General features: G+C 42.7%; 2 protein-coding genes across 7 annotated transcripts in view; one reads left to right on the top strand and one right to left on the bottom strand.

The window, feature by feature from the left end:
- EZR (ezrin) overlaps positions 1–7,417 on the top strand; it is a 70,146-nt gene extending 62,729 nt beyond the window's left edge. For both annotated transcript variants that reach the window (XM_045010279.1, XM_045010278.1), the window contains exons 9-14: positions 432–595; positions 1,947–2,077; positions 2,868–3,028; positions 3,375–3,467; positions 4,829–5,080; positions 5,959–7,417. In XM_045010279.1, the coding sequence (XP_044866214.1) occupies positions 432–595; positions 1,947–2,077; positions 2,868–3,028; positions 3,375–3,467; positions 4,829–5,080; positions 5,959–6,123 (966 nt within the window). In that variant the 3' untranslated portion in view covers positions 6,124–7,417. The remainder of the gene's footprint in view (positions 1–431; positions 596–1,946; positions 2,078–2,867; positions 3,029–3,374; positions 3,468–4,828; positions 5,081–5,958) is intronic.
- Positions 7,418–8,907: 1,490 nt separating this feature from the next.
- SYTL3 (synaptotagmin like 3) overlaps positions 8,908–16,909 on the bottom strand; it is a 70,043-nt gene continuing 62,041 nt past the window's right edge. For 4 of the 5 annotated variants that reach the window (XM_045010504.1, XM_045010506.1, XM_045010502.1 and 1 more), the window contains 5 exons: positions 16,136–16,306; positions 15,750–15,864; positions 14,272–14,380; positions 12,665–12,870; positions 8,911–9,267 (listed from right to left, as the gene is read on the bottom strand). In XM_045010504.1, the coding sequence (XP_044866439.1) occupies positions 9,146–9,267; positions 12,665–12,870; positions 14,272–14,380; positions 15,750–15,864; positions 16,136–16,306 (723 nt within the window). In that variant the 3' untranslated portion in view covers positions 8,911–9,145. Of the gene's footprint in view, positions 9,268–12,117; positions 12,213–12,664; positions 12,871–14,271; positions 14,381–15,749; positions 15,865–16,135; positions 16,307–16,909 lie in introns of all 5 variants that reach the window. The other variant, XR_006578186.1, reaches the window with a different exon arrangement.

Below are 16,909 nucleotides of genomic sequence, written 5' to 3'. Positions count from 1 at the left end.
TCAGGCCTCCTTAAGTCTTATTTCCATTCATAAGACCTCCTTGCCCACTTTGTATACTAATGAATAACAGTAATCACACACTGTCATATCTTGTCTAATGAATAGAGGTGGGTGGGTTACATGGCTGCTTAGATATCCTCCCAAAAAATCTGATTGACTTTCCAAGTGTTTCAAATCTCAGGAAGCTCCTTTTGTACTACCGTCACTCTTGAATCGAGGTTTTTATGGGAGTGTTGTTACAATCACTGGGAATACATAATTGAAAATGCAGCTGCTATTCATATATAAATGCCTGTGCATGTCTTTGGATTGCAGTAGGAGAATGGCCATGTGATTGGTCTGCCTACAATAAGTTAGAAATGCTTTATCTCCTTCCATAGTAAACCACTGCCTCAGGGACTGAATTCCATTGTTCTGCCTCTCTTCCCTAGGACTTTGTGTTTTATGCACCTCGTCTAAGAATTAACAAGAGGATCCTGCAGCTGTGCATGGGTAACCATGAGCTGTACATGCGCCGCAGGAAGCCTGACACCATTGAGGTCCAACAGATGAAAGCCCAGGCCCGTGAGGAGAAACACCAGAAACAGTTGGAAAGGTGAGCTGAACTGGACAGAGGAGGGGGAGAGCTCAGGGGAAATGTGGGTGACCTGTACGGAAGCAAATTGGCAGGATTAAGCATTTCAGTTGTGAGACAGCTGAACTGGAGCCAATAGGGTGGGGTTGCACCAAAGCAGGAGGTGAACTATTCAGACACTGAGGGCTACTGCCCTCATACCACCTTAGCCAGAGGGGAGTATCTGGCCCTGGATTCTAACTGATAATAGAGGGGATATTGACTAAAGGGGGAAGAAACAATTCAAAAGAACGTAGGACTTGCCAGACTGGCTCAGACATGAAGTCCACATGCCAGTATCCTATCTGACAGCGGTCAGTACTAGATATTTGTGAGGAAAGTACAAGAAACTACATAGTGGCAGTTAGAGAATAACTTACCCATAGACAAATTTCCTCCTAATGCCATTTGTTGGCTTATGTCCTAAAGAATGAGTATTTATATCCATTAAAGTCTTTGTGTATCTAATGTAACTGTAGGTATTCTTCTTATCCACATGGATTTCTAATCCTTTCCTTGAATTCTGCTTAAATCTTGGCCTCAATGATTACTAGAGGCAAGTAGGTCTGCCGGTTGGTTGTCTTGTAGGAAAAGTGTTCCCTTCTGTCCAGTTTTTAAATTTGCTGTCTTTTATCTTATTATGAGAGGATATATAGGAATGTGATTTGCCTATGCCTGTTACTTCTAGCAGGTCTTTTGTTTAACTCTGCTCTACACTAAATGGTACCAATCTTTCCAATGGTTTTCCATCTGGAAGTATTTACATGCCTCTGATCATTTTTTAGAGAGACAAGGTGGGAGAGATCTGTTGTTGGACCATCTTCTGTTGGTGAAACAAGCCTTCAAACTTACCCAGAGCTCTTCTTCATGTCCTCGAAAGCTTGTCTCTCTCACCCACCTTGTGTCTCTAATATCCTGAGACAGACACAGGTACAACTACACTGCATCTGATTGTTTTTTGTCAACTGTCTGTGAATCCTTCTTTATGCAGTGGGGTATCCAACACTCAACACAGTGCTCCTGGGTAGGATGTAGCATTGACTTGGAAAAGAAAGATGGAAAGTATATAACTTATCCCATTCCTTGGTAGTAGTGGTAGTATTACCTGGTTATGGGCCAGGACCCATTGTGCTAGGTGCTGTACAAACACAGAACAAAGACAGTCCCCACCCCAAAGGACCCCCTAACATAGTTTTTGACTGCCATTGACCAGCAGTTTTCACTGAGCTTTCTACAGAGATGCCCAGGCCTCCTGCAGCATGGATGCAGTTCAGTGGAGCAAGCAAACTCCTACCTTCCTAGATTCTAAACTTATGTTATTTCTCTCTAACAGGCAACAGTTAGAAAGTGAAAAGAAGAAGAGAGAGACCATTGAAAAAGAGAAGGAGCAGATGTTGAGGGAGAAAGAGGAGCTGATGCTGAGACTGCAAGAGTACGAAATAAAGACCAAGAAGGCTGAGAAAGGTAAAGGGTTTGCACTGGTCAGCAAGCAGGGTACAGGTGATCTCACATACTGGGCTTTACCCTTCTACTTGATAGCTGCCCTTCTCCTAAACGCTTCCATCTTGTGACACTTTGATCTGCTGCACAAAACGGACTTCTACCAGTGCGTCTGTGCGCATGTATAAATACAGGGACAGTGAAATCTTTCCTTTTCAGTGCAGTGATCACCAGCTATTGTATAGAGAAAATAGATGTCAAGTGACCTTTATTTTTGTCTGGAAACTGAGGTTCAAAACTGAATCTTCGCTTTCCCATAGGAGGAAAGTGTAATATGGCCACTTCCATCAGTGACTGACTCAAATATTTCTCATTCAAGTAGCTTTTAATGGTCCCTCCCATAACTCCCCTGCCAGGACACCTGATGCTTCATTAACAAGACATCAGTGAAATTGGAGTCTGTCCTCCCTACCTCCAATGTGTAGAGAAATATGGAGGACCAGAAGCAGCAATCCAGTCCTACTCCATAAACTGGTACTCTAAGACTTTGGAGTTGCCATGTTTTCCTCAATATGGAGTAAAACCCACAATTAGACTCAGTGCCTACATTCTGGAAAGGGAATATTATCTAGAACATAAGCTACGGACGTCTTGCGTATGATGTGTCAGGTAACTGCATTTAGACTTGTTCATAAACTAAGTTGGAGTTTGTGTATAAAAGACTAGAGTGAAGTATTTGCACCGGTATGCAAAACCCCTTTTGTGAAGAGGTTAGTTAAACCCATTGACTTACAGCTTTCCTCTGCCTTTACAGAGCTCTCAGATCAGATCCAAAAAGCCATGCAGCTTGAGGAGGAGAGGAGGCGAGCAGAGAAGGAAGCTGAACGTCTGGAGGCCGAGCGCTTGGCTGCTCTCCAAGCCAAGGAAGAGCTGGAGAAGCAAACTGTTGACCAGATGAAGAGCCAGGAACAGCTGGTAGGAACCATAGGCTTTTTGAGTGTTCATGTATAAAGCCTTGAATTGTATATTTCAGTTAATGTGGGCTTGTTACTGTATATTTTTAAATGAAGTCTTGGATACAAGGACATAAACCATTAGGCCAGAGGCCGCACTGCAGTGGCATAATCATGGACTCAGTTTTGACTGGGAAACTTTTCAAATGATCTACCAAATAAGTGCAAATTGCCCATAACTTAATGGAGTCTTTATCACAGTGGAGGAATCTATTCACAAAATCATGTAACATTTGGGTCATGTTTCTCATTCATAAACGCATTATTGAAAGAGCTCCAAGTATAATTCTAGCCTTGCTATTCAATAGGCTACAGAGCTTGCAGAATATACAGCCAAGATTGCTCTTCTGGAAGAAGCAAGGAAGCGTAAAGAGAATGAGGTTGAAGAATGGCAACACAGGGTGAGTTTCTCTACTTTCCTAAATTGATCCAGAGCTTTAAACTTTGGTACATTTTACTAATTCATTTGCTTAGCCTTGTATAACACCACAGAAGAGACTCTTTAGTAAAGCCCTAATGGAAATGCTGAATTTATGAATGTAGCTATTAACTTCCAACCCAAAGTGTGATGTGTAATCTCCCTCCTCCAACAAATCTGACTCTTCTCAAAACTCCAACCAGTGAGCTATATAACAACTTAGAATGCAATCTTAACTACAGAGTCATGATCGTAATGTATTTGGGCATCTTAGGATACACATATTTGTGTATGAAACTGTTGAATGAAGGAGAGAGAAACGGACAAAGTAAGTGTAACAGCACTAATGTAGTGGTCCCAATAACTTTGTGCTATTGGAAAGTGCCTTCTTTTGTCTTGCCACGGGGGACTGAAGTATTCATAATGGAATGCAGCAGAAGTGAGAGCAAATCTGGAAGATCCTTAAGTGTGTAGTTATATTTATGTGCCAACATAAGTTAAACACTATATCTGGAAAACATTTTCTCACTCTTTAGTTTTCTATTTTGTCTTTGCTATTTCGCACCTCTAGGAAAACAACCCTGCAGCATTTTGTTCAAGAATAATTATTATGTAGAGGAAAATGTGTGTTCTTAGCATTTTTTAAACACTGATTAGAGATCTGATAGCAATCCAAGAGTTTAGGGCTGGCTGGGGATATTCTGGATATTTCAAAACTTCATTGAAAACTGCCCAAAGTCTTACCAACAGTTTTCCATTTTTTTCAGCTACTGTGAATCTTGCCACGGAATTACAGCCCCCCCCCCTTTCTACATTTGCTGGAAGCTGAGTTCAGTTTTCCCACAAGACCATAGCTAGCCCTGAGGAGGGAAGAACTGGTTTTAGTAAGCAAGAAGCCCAATTTCTTGCAATTTACACACACCTTTAAAGTCCCGCAATTTAGGAATGCAATTTCTCATTTCTCATTGTATGGACTTCCCAGCTAAGGCTGACCAACAACTTCTTTTTATTTGACAAGTAGTATGTTATAAATATGGATTCCACATTCCCCTACCATACTAGTAGTTCTTCAGGCATCATTCTATGTTGGAGGAAGACTCTTGCTTAGTGAAATTATACTGGCCTCATCCACAATCCTAATCAATTTTTTTTTTTTAAATCTCACCATGCAGAAGAGTATATTGAAAGAATTGTCTTCTGGTTAGCAAATATCCAACCACTCTAACATGCCCTTTTCTTTCTGTCCCTTCCCCTTTGGGTGCTACAGTGTGTTCATTGAGCTGGGTTTAAATAAACTTCTCATATCTGCTTTTGTGCCCATTTTTTTTTGTTTCCACTTTAAAGGCCAAGGAAGCCCAAGATGACCTAGTGAAGACAAAAGAAGAGTTGCATTTGGTAATGACTGCCCCACCTCCACCACCAGCCCCTGTCTATGAGCCAGTGAATTACCATGTCCATGATAACTTGCATGAGGAAGGAACAGAATATTCAGGCTACAGTGCCGAGTTCTCAAGTGAAGGCATCTTGGATGATCGCAATGAAGAGGAACGCACTACTGAAGCAGAGAAGAATCAGCGTGTTCAGAGGCAGTTGATGGTAAGAAAACAAAATTATTAGGAGAAAACTTAAATCTAATGTTGCTGAAAATTGAGCCCTGTTTAAATGCACGGATCTCCCAAACTGGTGTATGTAAAATATTAAAGGCTCATCTATATGGAAACTTAGTGTGCAGCACGCTGTGAGGATTCTGCTACTGCACACTAAAGGTAATAAAGGTAATAATTGGAGATATACCAATCTCCTAGAACTGGAAGCACACTAACTGGAAGGGACCTTGAAAGGTCATAGAGTCCAGCCCCCTGCCTTCACTAGCAGGACCAATTTTTGCCCCAGATCCCCAAGTGGCCTCCTCAAGGCTTGAACTCACAACCCTGGGTTTAGCAGGCCAATGCTCAAACCACTGAGCTATCCCTCCCCCACACTAAAAGTTCGTAGTGCACTTTGACCTACTGCTGGGATCTGTACTGTAGTTGTGCGCTGCAGAACTGTTTATACATGGCAGCAAGGTCCACATGGCCAGTTAGCGTGCTTGAGGTTTACACCTTGGTTTGCCATGCACTAAATCTCCATGTAGACAAGCCCTACAAGAAGTCTTGAACATAAAGCCATCTGTGCCTGTACTTTAACATGACTGACTGATTTTCATGCAATACATATGGGCTTTTCTTATTACTCACACAGTAGGGATGCACTGATGCTTCTGGTTCTTTCAAATAGCTAGTGTTCAGTCAGCACATTGTAATACTCAAATGTCCAGATCTCCAGTTCACCCATTTCTTCTGTACTCTTCTGCATCCCAAGGATGTTGTCAAAAGCCTCTAAAACATTATTAATGCTTGACTCTGTCAAACTCTCGAGATCCAGGTCTTTCATGTGTGACCCAGATTTGTGACATCCTGTACTCAATGTTGCAGACCCTGACAGATGAGCTGGCCCAGGCCAGGGATGAAAACAAGAGAACCCACAACGACATGATCCACACAGAGAACATGCGACAGGGACGTGACAAGTACAAGACGCTGAGGCAGATCCGACAGGGCAACACCAAGCAGAGAATTGATGAGTTTGAGGCCATGTAAGCGCACTTTACAGCCAAGAAGGCAAGACTATGGGAAAGGCAGATCTTAACATACGATCTGCCTTTTCTGAGGGGTCACTGTATAACATCTAAATATATATAAATATCAAATGCTCTAAACCTAGAGAGGCTCCCACTGTCAGCTTATCCTCCAGTTTTTACTATTAAAAGGTGGTGACTGCCCATTAAGTCTGTCAGTCAAGCAATTCTGATAACTGTTGCTCATTCATATCCTAGTGCCAAAAGGCCTACAAGTCACGTCCATTTTTTTTTTCAAGCAGGGTTTACTTTAATACTACATCTTTCTATCCATAAAGATGATATGCTGTGATAGGTGGTACATCTGGATTCAGCTTTTTAAATAAAAACACAATGCTGTGGGTGAATTTTTGTGCCATATCTTTACATTCTTTACATACAGCATATAACCTGACTAATTCTACATTATGCTTTGTCAGCAAAGACCTGCAGGCCCTTGTTAATAATTTTACAAAATGGTACCAGCAACCATCTGGAAATCTGTTATTTCTACGTATGATAAGTGTGATGGGGGTTTTTTTTGTTGCTCTGTTCAATTGGAGAAATTCCTGCAGTGATCACTCAGACGAAATGCAGTATAGGAACACTCTTTGATACCCTCCTTGCATAGGTAGGCAAATATTCGGTTGGACTCATACACTTGTTGATGTGTTATATACTCCAGCTTAATTAATGATCAGCTGTAGTGTAGTATTTATATATAAATATGGATTGTAACACTAGTTCAAAAAGGGGGAAAGTTTTTTGCTCTGTATATTTTGTTACCTTTTTCAGATTTAGTATTAAAATAAATTGCATATGTAAAAAAATTTGCCTAAACAATATACGTAGTCTGTGCTACAGAAACAGTGTAAAACTGATTACTTGCTATAAAACATATTATTTGTAAAGTGATTTTTTTACTTCAAATAAAATTGATATATGCACGATTCAGTATATACAATCTTACTGCACCTATTTTTTCTAACAAATTTTCTAATTTTTTAAAAATATTTGATTTAATATTTCAGACTCCAACTATGAAGGGATTTTGTTTATATCCCCCTCTTATTCTGTCTATGAAAAGAGCATTTGTAGACTTCTTGTTTCCTCCACCCCATCTTTGAAAATTTGTTAGAATGTCAGTGTGTTGGTTCTGCTCCTCCATTTACAACTCCAATGCTGCTTTATACTCGTAAGGTTAAACCTTTATATCAAGGTGTTGTGGGTTTTTCACAACACATGAATATGAATAAAAGATCTGCAAGATAACAAAAGATTTGAAGTTGTGTATTTTGTGTTGTGGGAGGTGTTTAACCCCAGCAGTGCTGTGTGTATGCTAGAACTACAGTGCAGCTCTACATTTCTCACTTTGGAAATATGAACTCTTACATTTGCAGCTTTGCAGTGAAATGTCCTGGGGGGGGAAGAAACACTTTCTCTAAGTGAGGGTGCGGGGAAGAGGAAGACAACTGCTTTTTGCAGTAATGTGTGATCAGGGGCCGGGAATGAAAGGGATGAGACCTTTCAGATACAGCATTCTCCCCACTGCAGAGAAGATGCATCCACCAGGAAACTGGTACTTCTCTTGATCTTAGACCGCGTCTACACTGGGAAAATGTCACACACCAAATTGCTATTTGTTCTAAGGTAGGCTTGCTTTCTGCAGTCAGACTTGCTAACTAACACAGCACTAAAGATGGCTTCAGCCACAAGAGCCTCACCTTTCTAGGCCTCCCACTGGTAGTTACATGTCTTCATCTGAAGTGGTGCAAATTTTGTAACCAAAGGCAGACATGGCTTTGGCCAAAAGGCTGACCTATGAGCTCTCCAGTGTGCTGCTACTCAATCAAGAGTGGGTTGTGAGGGGCGCCCCACTTGCTGCATCACTAACAGTGTGGTCACTCCCCTCCTGCAGTTGTCTTTGTCCAGTCCTAGGGTAGCTTCTCAGCATGCCCCAGAGCTTGGCTCTGTGATAGAAATGACATTTCTGCAGCCCTCCTGAACTGGCTCTACAGCTTCAAGCTCTGTAGTTGGGGAGACAAGGAAGTAACTAACAGCAGCTCCTGCACCCTTTACAAACCTCCACCCCACATTCCCATAGCCTGGAGCAGGTGTTTCCAAACAGTGGTCCATGGACCATCAGTATTCCACAGAGCGCTTGCTGCCCGCTTGCTAACTTGCATTAAAAGATAATATGCTTTCCTTCTTGTTAGCTACAAGGATGGGCAGTTGTTAATGACCTCATCTTTATTAAAACATGGCCACACTAGGGAGGAAAAACTAAGAATCTCTGCTCTAGAGTATTTGGTCTTGAGTCAGACTCTCTTAACATGCATATCGCATTGTCTTTTCTGTACTGAGTGCCAAACTCTCTTGCAGACCAACATTTAGAAGGATACCTTATGCTTTCTCTCTCTCTCTCCAGCAGTCTCCTTGACATCTTTTTGCTTTTCTTTTAGTAACTGTACTGCAAACAACTTGCAAGCCAGACTCCATCAATGCTTCAGGTGCCATAGTTTCCTATGGGAATGTGAAGACGTTTCACCTGTACTCAGATGGCCTTTGACCATAGTAACATTTTTGGCAACAAGTGTTGAAGCAACTCAGCAGTTATAGCTGCTCCTTTTGTAGTAATATAACAATGCATCATTTAATCCCCAAACCACCACCACCACATTTGAGCTGGCTGCTGCTGATAAATGTCTTACAAGAGCTGCTCATGATGAAAAATCATGCATAAGATTTTTTTAATTAAATGCTCCTGGAGTGTAACAGTTTAATATTTTATTAGTTTTGTAATGATTCTAATTACACAGTTTTGTTTTATGTATAGATAAGTGGCTTACGTGTGGAGAGCTCTTTTCAAAGGTATGTTTCTTTCCAGAAGGCAGAAGGGATCAGAGAGCATGCCGTGCTGCTTAACCTTGAGTACAATGCTTGGGCAATACTTTCCGACTGCTCACACGTGGAAGATATGCTTGTCACATGGGTGCTATTAGGACTTAAGTGTCCGTATCTGAATGCAGCGTAAGTGTAATATCTATCCAAGTGTTTGGGCTGCTGAGTATTTTCTGCCACTGATGTTTTGATTGGGGGTCTGAATCCCAGGTGCCAGATGGTTCTTCTACAGGAAAGTTGAAACAAAAGGGTAAGGCTAGGTGTACATGAGCATTTCTGCCCTAACATAGAATCTCTGTTCTCCATTATTTCTTCTAATGCTTTGTCTCATTATGTAACTCCATCCTTAAATCCACAAGTGTCAAACTAATTCAGTACAGTGAAGACACCATTTATTCTGCAGCAATCTAGATTTAAATTCTGCATTAAGGACCCTGATTGCTGTGGCAGCACCATTTAAACAGAAGTATATTGATGTAAATATGGGAAATTAAAATCAGCTTGGGTTTATCACACAATTTATCGGATTGTAACACTCTACTGTATCACAGAAACTGTTGGTGAGGAAGTGGGGTAGGGCAGAGGCTGTCAACCTTTCCTGACTCCTGTATCTCTCTCTCTCAGGAGTCTCTTGCATACCCCAAGTTTCACCTCACTTAAACTTACTTACAAAATCAGATAAACTGTCTCAGCACACTATTACTGAAAAATTGCTTACTTTCTCATTTGTACCATATAATTATAAATCAATTGAAATATAAATATTGTACTTGCATTTCAGCATATATTATATAGAGCAGTATAAACAAGTCACTGTTTGAAATTTGTTTGTACTGACTTTGCTAGTGCTTTTTATGTAGCCTGTGGTAAAAGTAGGCAAATATCTAGATGACAGTGTAGCCTTGGAAAGACCTCTGTGTACCCCTGGTTGAGAACCACTGAGCTAGGGTGTTTGAGCTTCTGGTACTCAGGAAGGCAGATTAGGATAAGTACTCTTCCTAGGCGCTTCTGCTAAAATAATCAGCAGTGAAATAACTCAGAATGGACATGTACTGTCACTTATTTTCAGAGTCCCCCACTCAGACATGGAGCTGTTAATGGTTAGGAGAGCAGGCACTGGCTTACATACAGCCCATATTTTTAACCATGGAGCTTGTAGATCAGTTTTAAAGGAAGAGGTGGCTTCTGCAGCAAATTCCGTGCACTGTCCTATTTCTTAGCAGAATCACTGGTCTCTTAGCTTAAAATCTACTTCAAAGGATGAGCCCTTTTGGTACAATTGCTCTGAGGGGTGCTCTAAGAGCAGGCCTCCACGGCTCTGCATCAGAGTGAACCTACATTCAGTGGCAGGCTGGTGCTGTATTTGGTGACAAAATGGAAATACAGCAGCTGTGTGAGAGGCAGTTGAGCTGATTAACTGTTTTTCAGTTTGCACAGTGTGTCTGGCAGATGGGCAAACAAACCTTCAAAAACACTTCCAGGTGTGGCTGCCCAGCAGCTGGAGGCACGCTTCGGGTAGACAGCCATGGGCTAGTTCTGCTCAAGCCAGCGCACTACAACTAGCAGTGTGGGTGGAGTGGCATGTGCAGTAGCTTAGGCTAGTCACCCGAGTCCAAACCTGCCCAACCCTGCTGCATGCACCACCCCAGCCCCGCTATGATTTTTTAGCACCCTAGCTGGAGCAGAGCAAGATTTTGTTTGCCTAGCTGCCCTGTAGACATACCCTAGAGCTCACTGAACAAAGCCAATGAGGCTGAGCCTTTGCCAGATGAATTCATCCCCATAGGAAAAGTGTAAGTAGGTGAACTTGAGGCAGCACATCTGACAGAGGCTTGCTTATCATTAAGGCTGGCAGGCAAGATAATAAAAGCTAGGTTATCCAGTGCTAACACTGCTACTTGAGCTCTAAATCTTTAGAAAACTGCCCAGTTTCCCCTGAGGAATTTGCTGCAGCACCTGCCCCTTGCCCCAGAAGCTAAAATGTCATTCAGTAAAGAGATGTTTGGCGCCTTGGTCGTTAAGAAAAACTTTAAAATATGAACTGGTGTAGGGCTGCCTGCCTGAGCTGGCAGCTAGCCTGAAACGCTGCTCACTCCCTTGAGCTAAATGGGAAGTTTTCACATTCTGTCAGCAAGCTGAGATGCCTACTGATGACGATTTAAATCTGGCCACTTAATCGTTTCTCTGCCAGTTATTTTAAGGGAAGCTGCCAGCTCAAATGGTTCTGCTACAAAACCAAAGCAGGGCCCTTGCCTTCCTGGGTGCCTGACCCTCCAATGTCCCTCACCCAGGCCACCAAAATTTCCAGCTATTCCCCACCCCCAACAACTTTCATGCAGCAGCTTGAAAAAAAAAATGGGGACAAAAAAACAAATACCCATCTAAGGCCTGGGGCTAAGTCCAGAGGGCATTTATTAATGCCATTCAGATTTAATGCACTAAATCTCTCCATTTTAAAATGTAAATGAAGCAGTTGCAGAATTTCCTAAGTGATGCAAATAGCAGGGGGGCCTTGCTAGGCTGCTGGTAACCAAAAATGAGTGTGGTGTTGTGATGCTTTGAGTTCTGTTAACTGGGTGGGCTTTGGTTTTAAAGCATTAATTAGCCAAGCTGTAAAACGTTAGGGTTTGACTTGGTCTGTGGTCATGTCAAAGGCGGGCCGGTTGTGGGAAAGCCTGGCACGAGCTAACGCAGGCAGAGAGCAACTCCAAGTAGGGAGTGGTTCAAAGGAATTCTCAGGCCCATTCTTTGGTAAACAAGCTAGAAAGCACGACTGGAGTAACGTCACCTGATGGACAAGGGCTGATGCCAAAGCAGCAATAACAGGCCCTAGTGAGTCAGTTCCAGAATAGGGTGACTGGTTGGGCTAGTGGGTGTGGTCACATGCTGGACAATGGGGACAGCCCAGGCAGCGAGCTCAAACAGAGCCTTCTGAAATGTTAAAGAAGAACAGACTTCTACCCTTGCCGCTTCTACGATAAATTATGCAGAAGTTACCAGTAAGGCCCCAACTGGGCAAACACTTATGTGCACATGCTTAAGTTTACACCTGTTCTACTGAATGGGAGTAACTCACATGTGAAAAGTTAAAGGCATAAGTGCTTGCAAGATTGGGACCACTCCCCCCTTCTTTCTTCAAACTTGTCCTCCACACCTAGCTCTATCATGAATCTGTAAGAAAATAGCCAATTAAGACTGGACAGAATGAGAGGCAGATGCAGAGACCGGGCACCTACTTTGCTGCTTTGTCGTTATTTTTTAAATCACACTTGTATATGCAAGTGGCTGCCCCGGCCTTTCACAGCTCTGCTGTCTGTGTTCTTAGGCCCTGATCTCAAATCCTGCCCCTAGTTAGCAGACCCCTGTGCCCATATGGAGCCCCATTGACTTAAGTGGCACTTTTCACAGGCATAAGGTGAAGCATGTGCATAAATATTTGCAGGCTCAAGGCCTAAGACTACAAGTGCGTCAGGCCAAGGGCTGTTTGTGCGGGTGTGTTTGCCTAGCACCAGTCCTGAGTGGGGCTCCAACTGCCACTGCATTGTAAATTATTATTATTGTTCTGTAAAATGAGTAGTGGAGTGTTTCTTTTGTCTTCAATTTTTTAATGATAAAAGACTTACTTGTGCTAAGCCTGGCTCCCCCCAGGAACCGGTCATTTGAGCCAAAAGATGCCTGGTCCCAGACGGCCAAGTCCAGACAAGATTGCCGGAGCTGAGATGGGGTCACGCCGTCAAAGACAAACAGGTGCTTCCACTGAGGACAGGCTTCTTTCTTCAGGACAGGAGACTTCTGTCTTATCTCACGCTGGTCCGGGAGAGTGAGACAACTTCCAAAAAGGAATAAAATAGATGCTGGGTGAGGTCACTGACCTAAAAGATATTACCTCACCCACCTCTTTTCTACCTGTATCTCTCAGCCATGGGGGCGGGGAAGCATTTAGTCTAATAAGATAGGACACTTCTCATTGGAATGCTCTGACTGGTAAAGTGAGGCATAAGTGCAAAATGGTAGTATATTAACACTTTTTTTTTTTTAAATCGTAGGCTTGATTCTCCTCCCACTGAAGCCAGTGGGTCTATTCCCATTAACCTGTATGGGGAGTAAGAATGAGCTCCGTTGACTCTGCTTGCGGATCCAATTGTTAGGGACGACTGTAGCAGCCTTTGCTTCCCAATAGCAGCTGCTCCCCCAGCCCATCCAGCAATGCCTGCCTAAGAGCAGCATTTCTCTCACTCACAAAACTAAAGAGACCATTCCACCTCTGGTAAGGGGCTCTTATCAGGAACGAGACACACCCTCACTACAGGTATCCAACATCCTGCCTCCTGCTGTGTACGATGCTTGATTGTAGGAAGGTAAAATGACCCCATAGTGCTAACTCTGCAATGCTGCACATGGGAGAAAAATTCCTTCCTGACCCCTGAAGTGATGGAGCAGGAAATGTGATTAGCTCCATCTTAGCTTGCACAGTGAGAACGTGTTAGGAAGGTAATACAAAATGACAGCAAAGCTGAGTGTGCATGGGGTACGTGTTTCTGTGATATGCTGACTGAACATAATAGGGTTTCACATACAAAGTGACAGCTTTCAGCGAATGCACCCTTCCTAGTCACTGTGACAAAGGCAGGATGGGGGTGGTCGCCAACAGATATGTGTACTTGTCACCTACATCAGTTCCAAACATTCTGACATAGTCATAGTAATAAAAGAACTCTTCTGAAATGCCTAGAATGAGTAGGAGAATAGGTTACCTCTCCCAGCGAGTAAAATGCTGTAATTCACTTTGCAACAGCACAGCTCAAAGCATGAATTAAGAAGACAAGAATGGCTCTCCTCCCTTGTTTGTAATCACATTTCCTAAGTGTTTCCTTTTACTGCTTCTGAACTTGACATTTAAACACTTTTGCAACTGTGAAACCTTAGTATTCAAAGCAGAGATTAAATCTCAATAACTGGTGGAGTTACCACAAATCCTAAATCTGTCTGAACGGGGCCTAAGGGTCAGATTGTGACCCCTTTGCTTACGCTGGTGAGTGCTGCAATCTCAGGAGCTACTTAGGTAAACGCTCACCATCATAAGACAGGACTCCACAATCTGGCTTCATACTCAGGTGTAATGTCTCTTACTCAAAGATCTACTCCCTGGTATGTGTTTAGCTAATGTTTAGCTCCATGCAGAAGTGGGTGATGGTTTAAAAGATTCTAAATCTGAAGTGTTAAAACATACCCTTTAACAAATGAGTTCAAAGTGCCACCACATCTCATCACAGGCAAGTTCTTGGCTCCAAGCACCACAAGGTGAAGCTGGCCATCGGCAGATGCTTGGTCTTCTCTCCCTAAAACAGAAACATTGCTTATAATTAGCGAGCAGTGTGGGTAAATGGTTGGCTAGTTAACACCGGGCTAAAGGAAGGAAGGAAAGTTACTAAGCATTGTTGCCCTGAAGTGAGGAAATGCAGCATGTTTGCTGAACTGCAGAGATATTTTAGACAAGAAAGGTTTGAAAACTTTTACAGTATATGATTTTAAAAAATGGAAGGAGGGAGGAAAATCAGTGGCATGATGATGAGGAAGCTTTACCAGGCAGGGTCTGTTCAAAGACCAAGCCCCCAGGTGCACCTGCAGAGATCCAGAGAGCAATCCACACCCCATAGTTTAACTCTGAGGCAGAACCAGCAGCAGGGACAGTTGGCACAACCCACCACATGATGGGGGGTGTGTGTGTGTGTGTGTGTGTGTGTGTGTGTGTGTGTGTGTGTGTGTGTGTGTGTGTGTGTGTGTGTGTGTGTGTGTGTGTGTGTGAAAGAGTGGCTGACAGAGGAGGAACACGGGTGAGTGTAGAAAGGAGAGAGGGAACAGACAGCATGAGGGAGGAGAAGGATTGAACCAAGAAGGGAATGGTGACTGGGATACAGGGAGAGGAGATGGGGATCCAAGGGACAGAAAGAAATAAAACTAACAACTGACTTGCTCTTTCCACTATTTCCTTCCTACTTCTATGTCTAGGAGATCTGCTGTAGGAGGCTAACACAGCCAATGTAGCCACCTCTGGAGCTCTTCCCTGCAGTGCTTACTATTATTCAGTGAGCAAAAGAATGTGTCCTAATCATCGACCCGCTACAGTTTTTACTTCCTTCAGCAGCAACTGCACCATTTACAGACACTGAATCCCAGTTAGAATGAAAAGTTAAACTTAACTCCACCGAGGAACAAAAACAGTCTGAAGAGTGCAGTGCTTGTGCCTAGCAGACATTTCCCCATCACCTGATTTACCAAAACTGAGTCTCTAACTCCAGAGAGGTCCAGGAGTGGAATAACTGGCCTGCTACAGCTCAGAAATGAGGTGCACTGTCTGAGGGCATAAGCTTGCTTCAAGAGCATCTGAGTGCACTATGCCAAAGCCTCTTTAATAAGCACATTTATACCTGCTTTTGGTGTGAAAAGGAGAAAATGTGACTGACAAGTCTGGAATTCAAATAATTTTACCTAGTTTTTGTTTTACCTTAAAAGGCTTCTAACCATTTATATAATCACAACACAATACGTGCCACAATATGTAGGGGCTATTTAGTCAAGCAGGAATAAGCCCCTATGCAGGCAGTGTTTATACCCAGATGCACACACAAATTTGCACACACAAATACTTTGTTTGTCTCCTTGTTTTCACAGCCAGAGTAATTCATACAAGGCTGAAATACTTTGTACCTCCTCTCATCTGCTCTTCATACTGGCATTTTTTAGACTGGGATGGTAAGATCAGTTTTGCACACACCAGGAGTTCTCCATTGTACTGAACCAGGTTGTCTTCAGGCTTTCCAGACTGAAAAGAGAGAGACACAAAGTCTGTATTATTATGATCGTCCTATACCACCTCCCCTTCTCCTCATTCTCATTGTTCACCTATATCTGGAACATTCCCGCCCATATGCTGATATGGCAGGACTGGCCTGCTACATCAAAATTTCATCCTTCCTCTCCATGATCTAGTAAGGGTGGGCCCTGATACAGCTTTCACTATATGCTATTTTTTTAAAACACAAATCTTTTGGAACTTTAAAAATAATAATGATAACCTAAAGTCTAGGAGTCACCTTCACTTTAAGCTGGTACCAATTGAATGACTGTGTTGAATTGTCTTCAAAATTCCAAGACGCCAGTGGAACAACCACTTCTCCAAGGAACACCCTTCGCTTGAGTGTTTCTGAGTGCCACACAGATATCTGAAGCTGTCGTGTTTCCAGCTGGGAGTATTCAATCTTATACTAGAAAAAAGATAAATAGCAGTACAGGATTGATGAAAGCAAGACCCAATCACAACACAATCACCGGTCTCTGCTCAAAGGAAGCCCAAGAATGGACTTGCTGAAGGCATGGAGATCTAGATTGAGCAGTGTTATCTGAGCTGGGACTGGGAAATCTGCATATTGTCTGCCCACACTATGCTTGTCTCTAACCAGTGTAATGGCCCCTCACATCTAAAACGTTGTATTCACTCACTTTTAACATTACAAAAATAAAACAGGACCACCTGTGTCACTACCTGTGCTGCTAACACCTTAGATGAATAACCTGAATTTAAGAATGTAAATAACTTTTCACGCTCTTTGTTCTTTGCATACTTTTTGCACCTTGCTCAGCTGAGACAGCAACATTGAACAGGCCAATGTCACGTTCTAGTCCTCCAGCACTAGCCTAATGCAGTTGTGCTTGGGCTGGCAGCACTGTGCAGACTAATATTTAAAGTGAAGAAAAATAACGTTTAAATTGAATTATTTTTAAGAATCACGGAAACTGTTCTCTTCACAGTGAGCCTAATCTTCATTTACTCGACGTCCCCTTTGCACTGCGCTGGCCACATAAAGTGG

The sequence above is a fragment of the Mauremys mutica genome, chromosome 3, assembly GCF_020497125.1.
Source record: "Mauremys mutica isolate MM-2020 ecotype Southern chromosome 3, ASM2049712v1, whole genome shotgun sequence".
Lineage (NCBI taxonomy): Eukaryota > Metazoa > Chordata > Testudines > Geoemydidae > Mauremys > Mauremys mutica.
The sequence above is the reverse complement of the archived record's forward strand: the minus strand, read 5'-3'. Positions and strand labels throughout refer to the sequence as shown.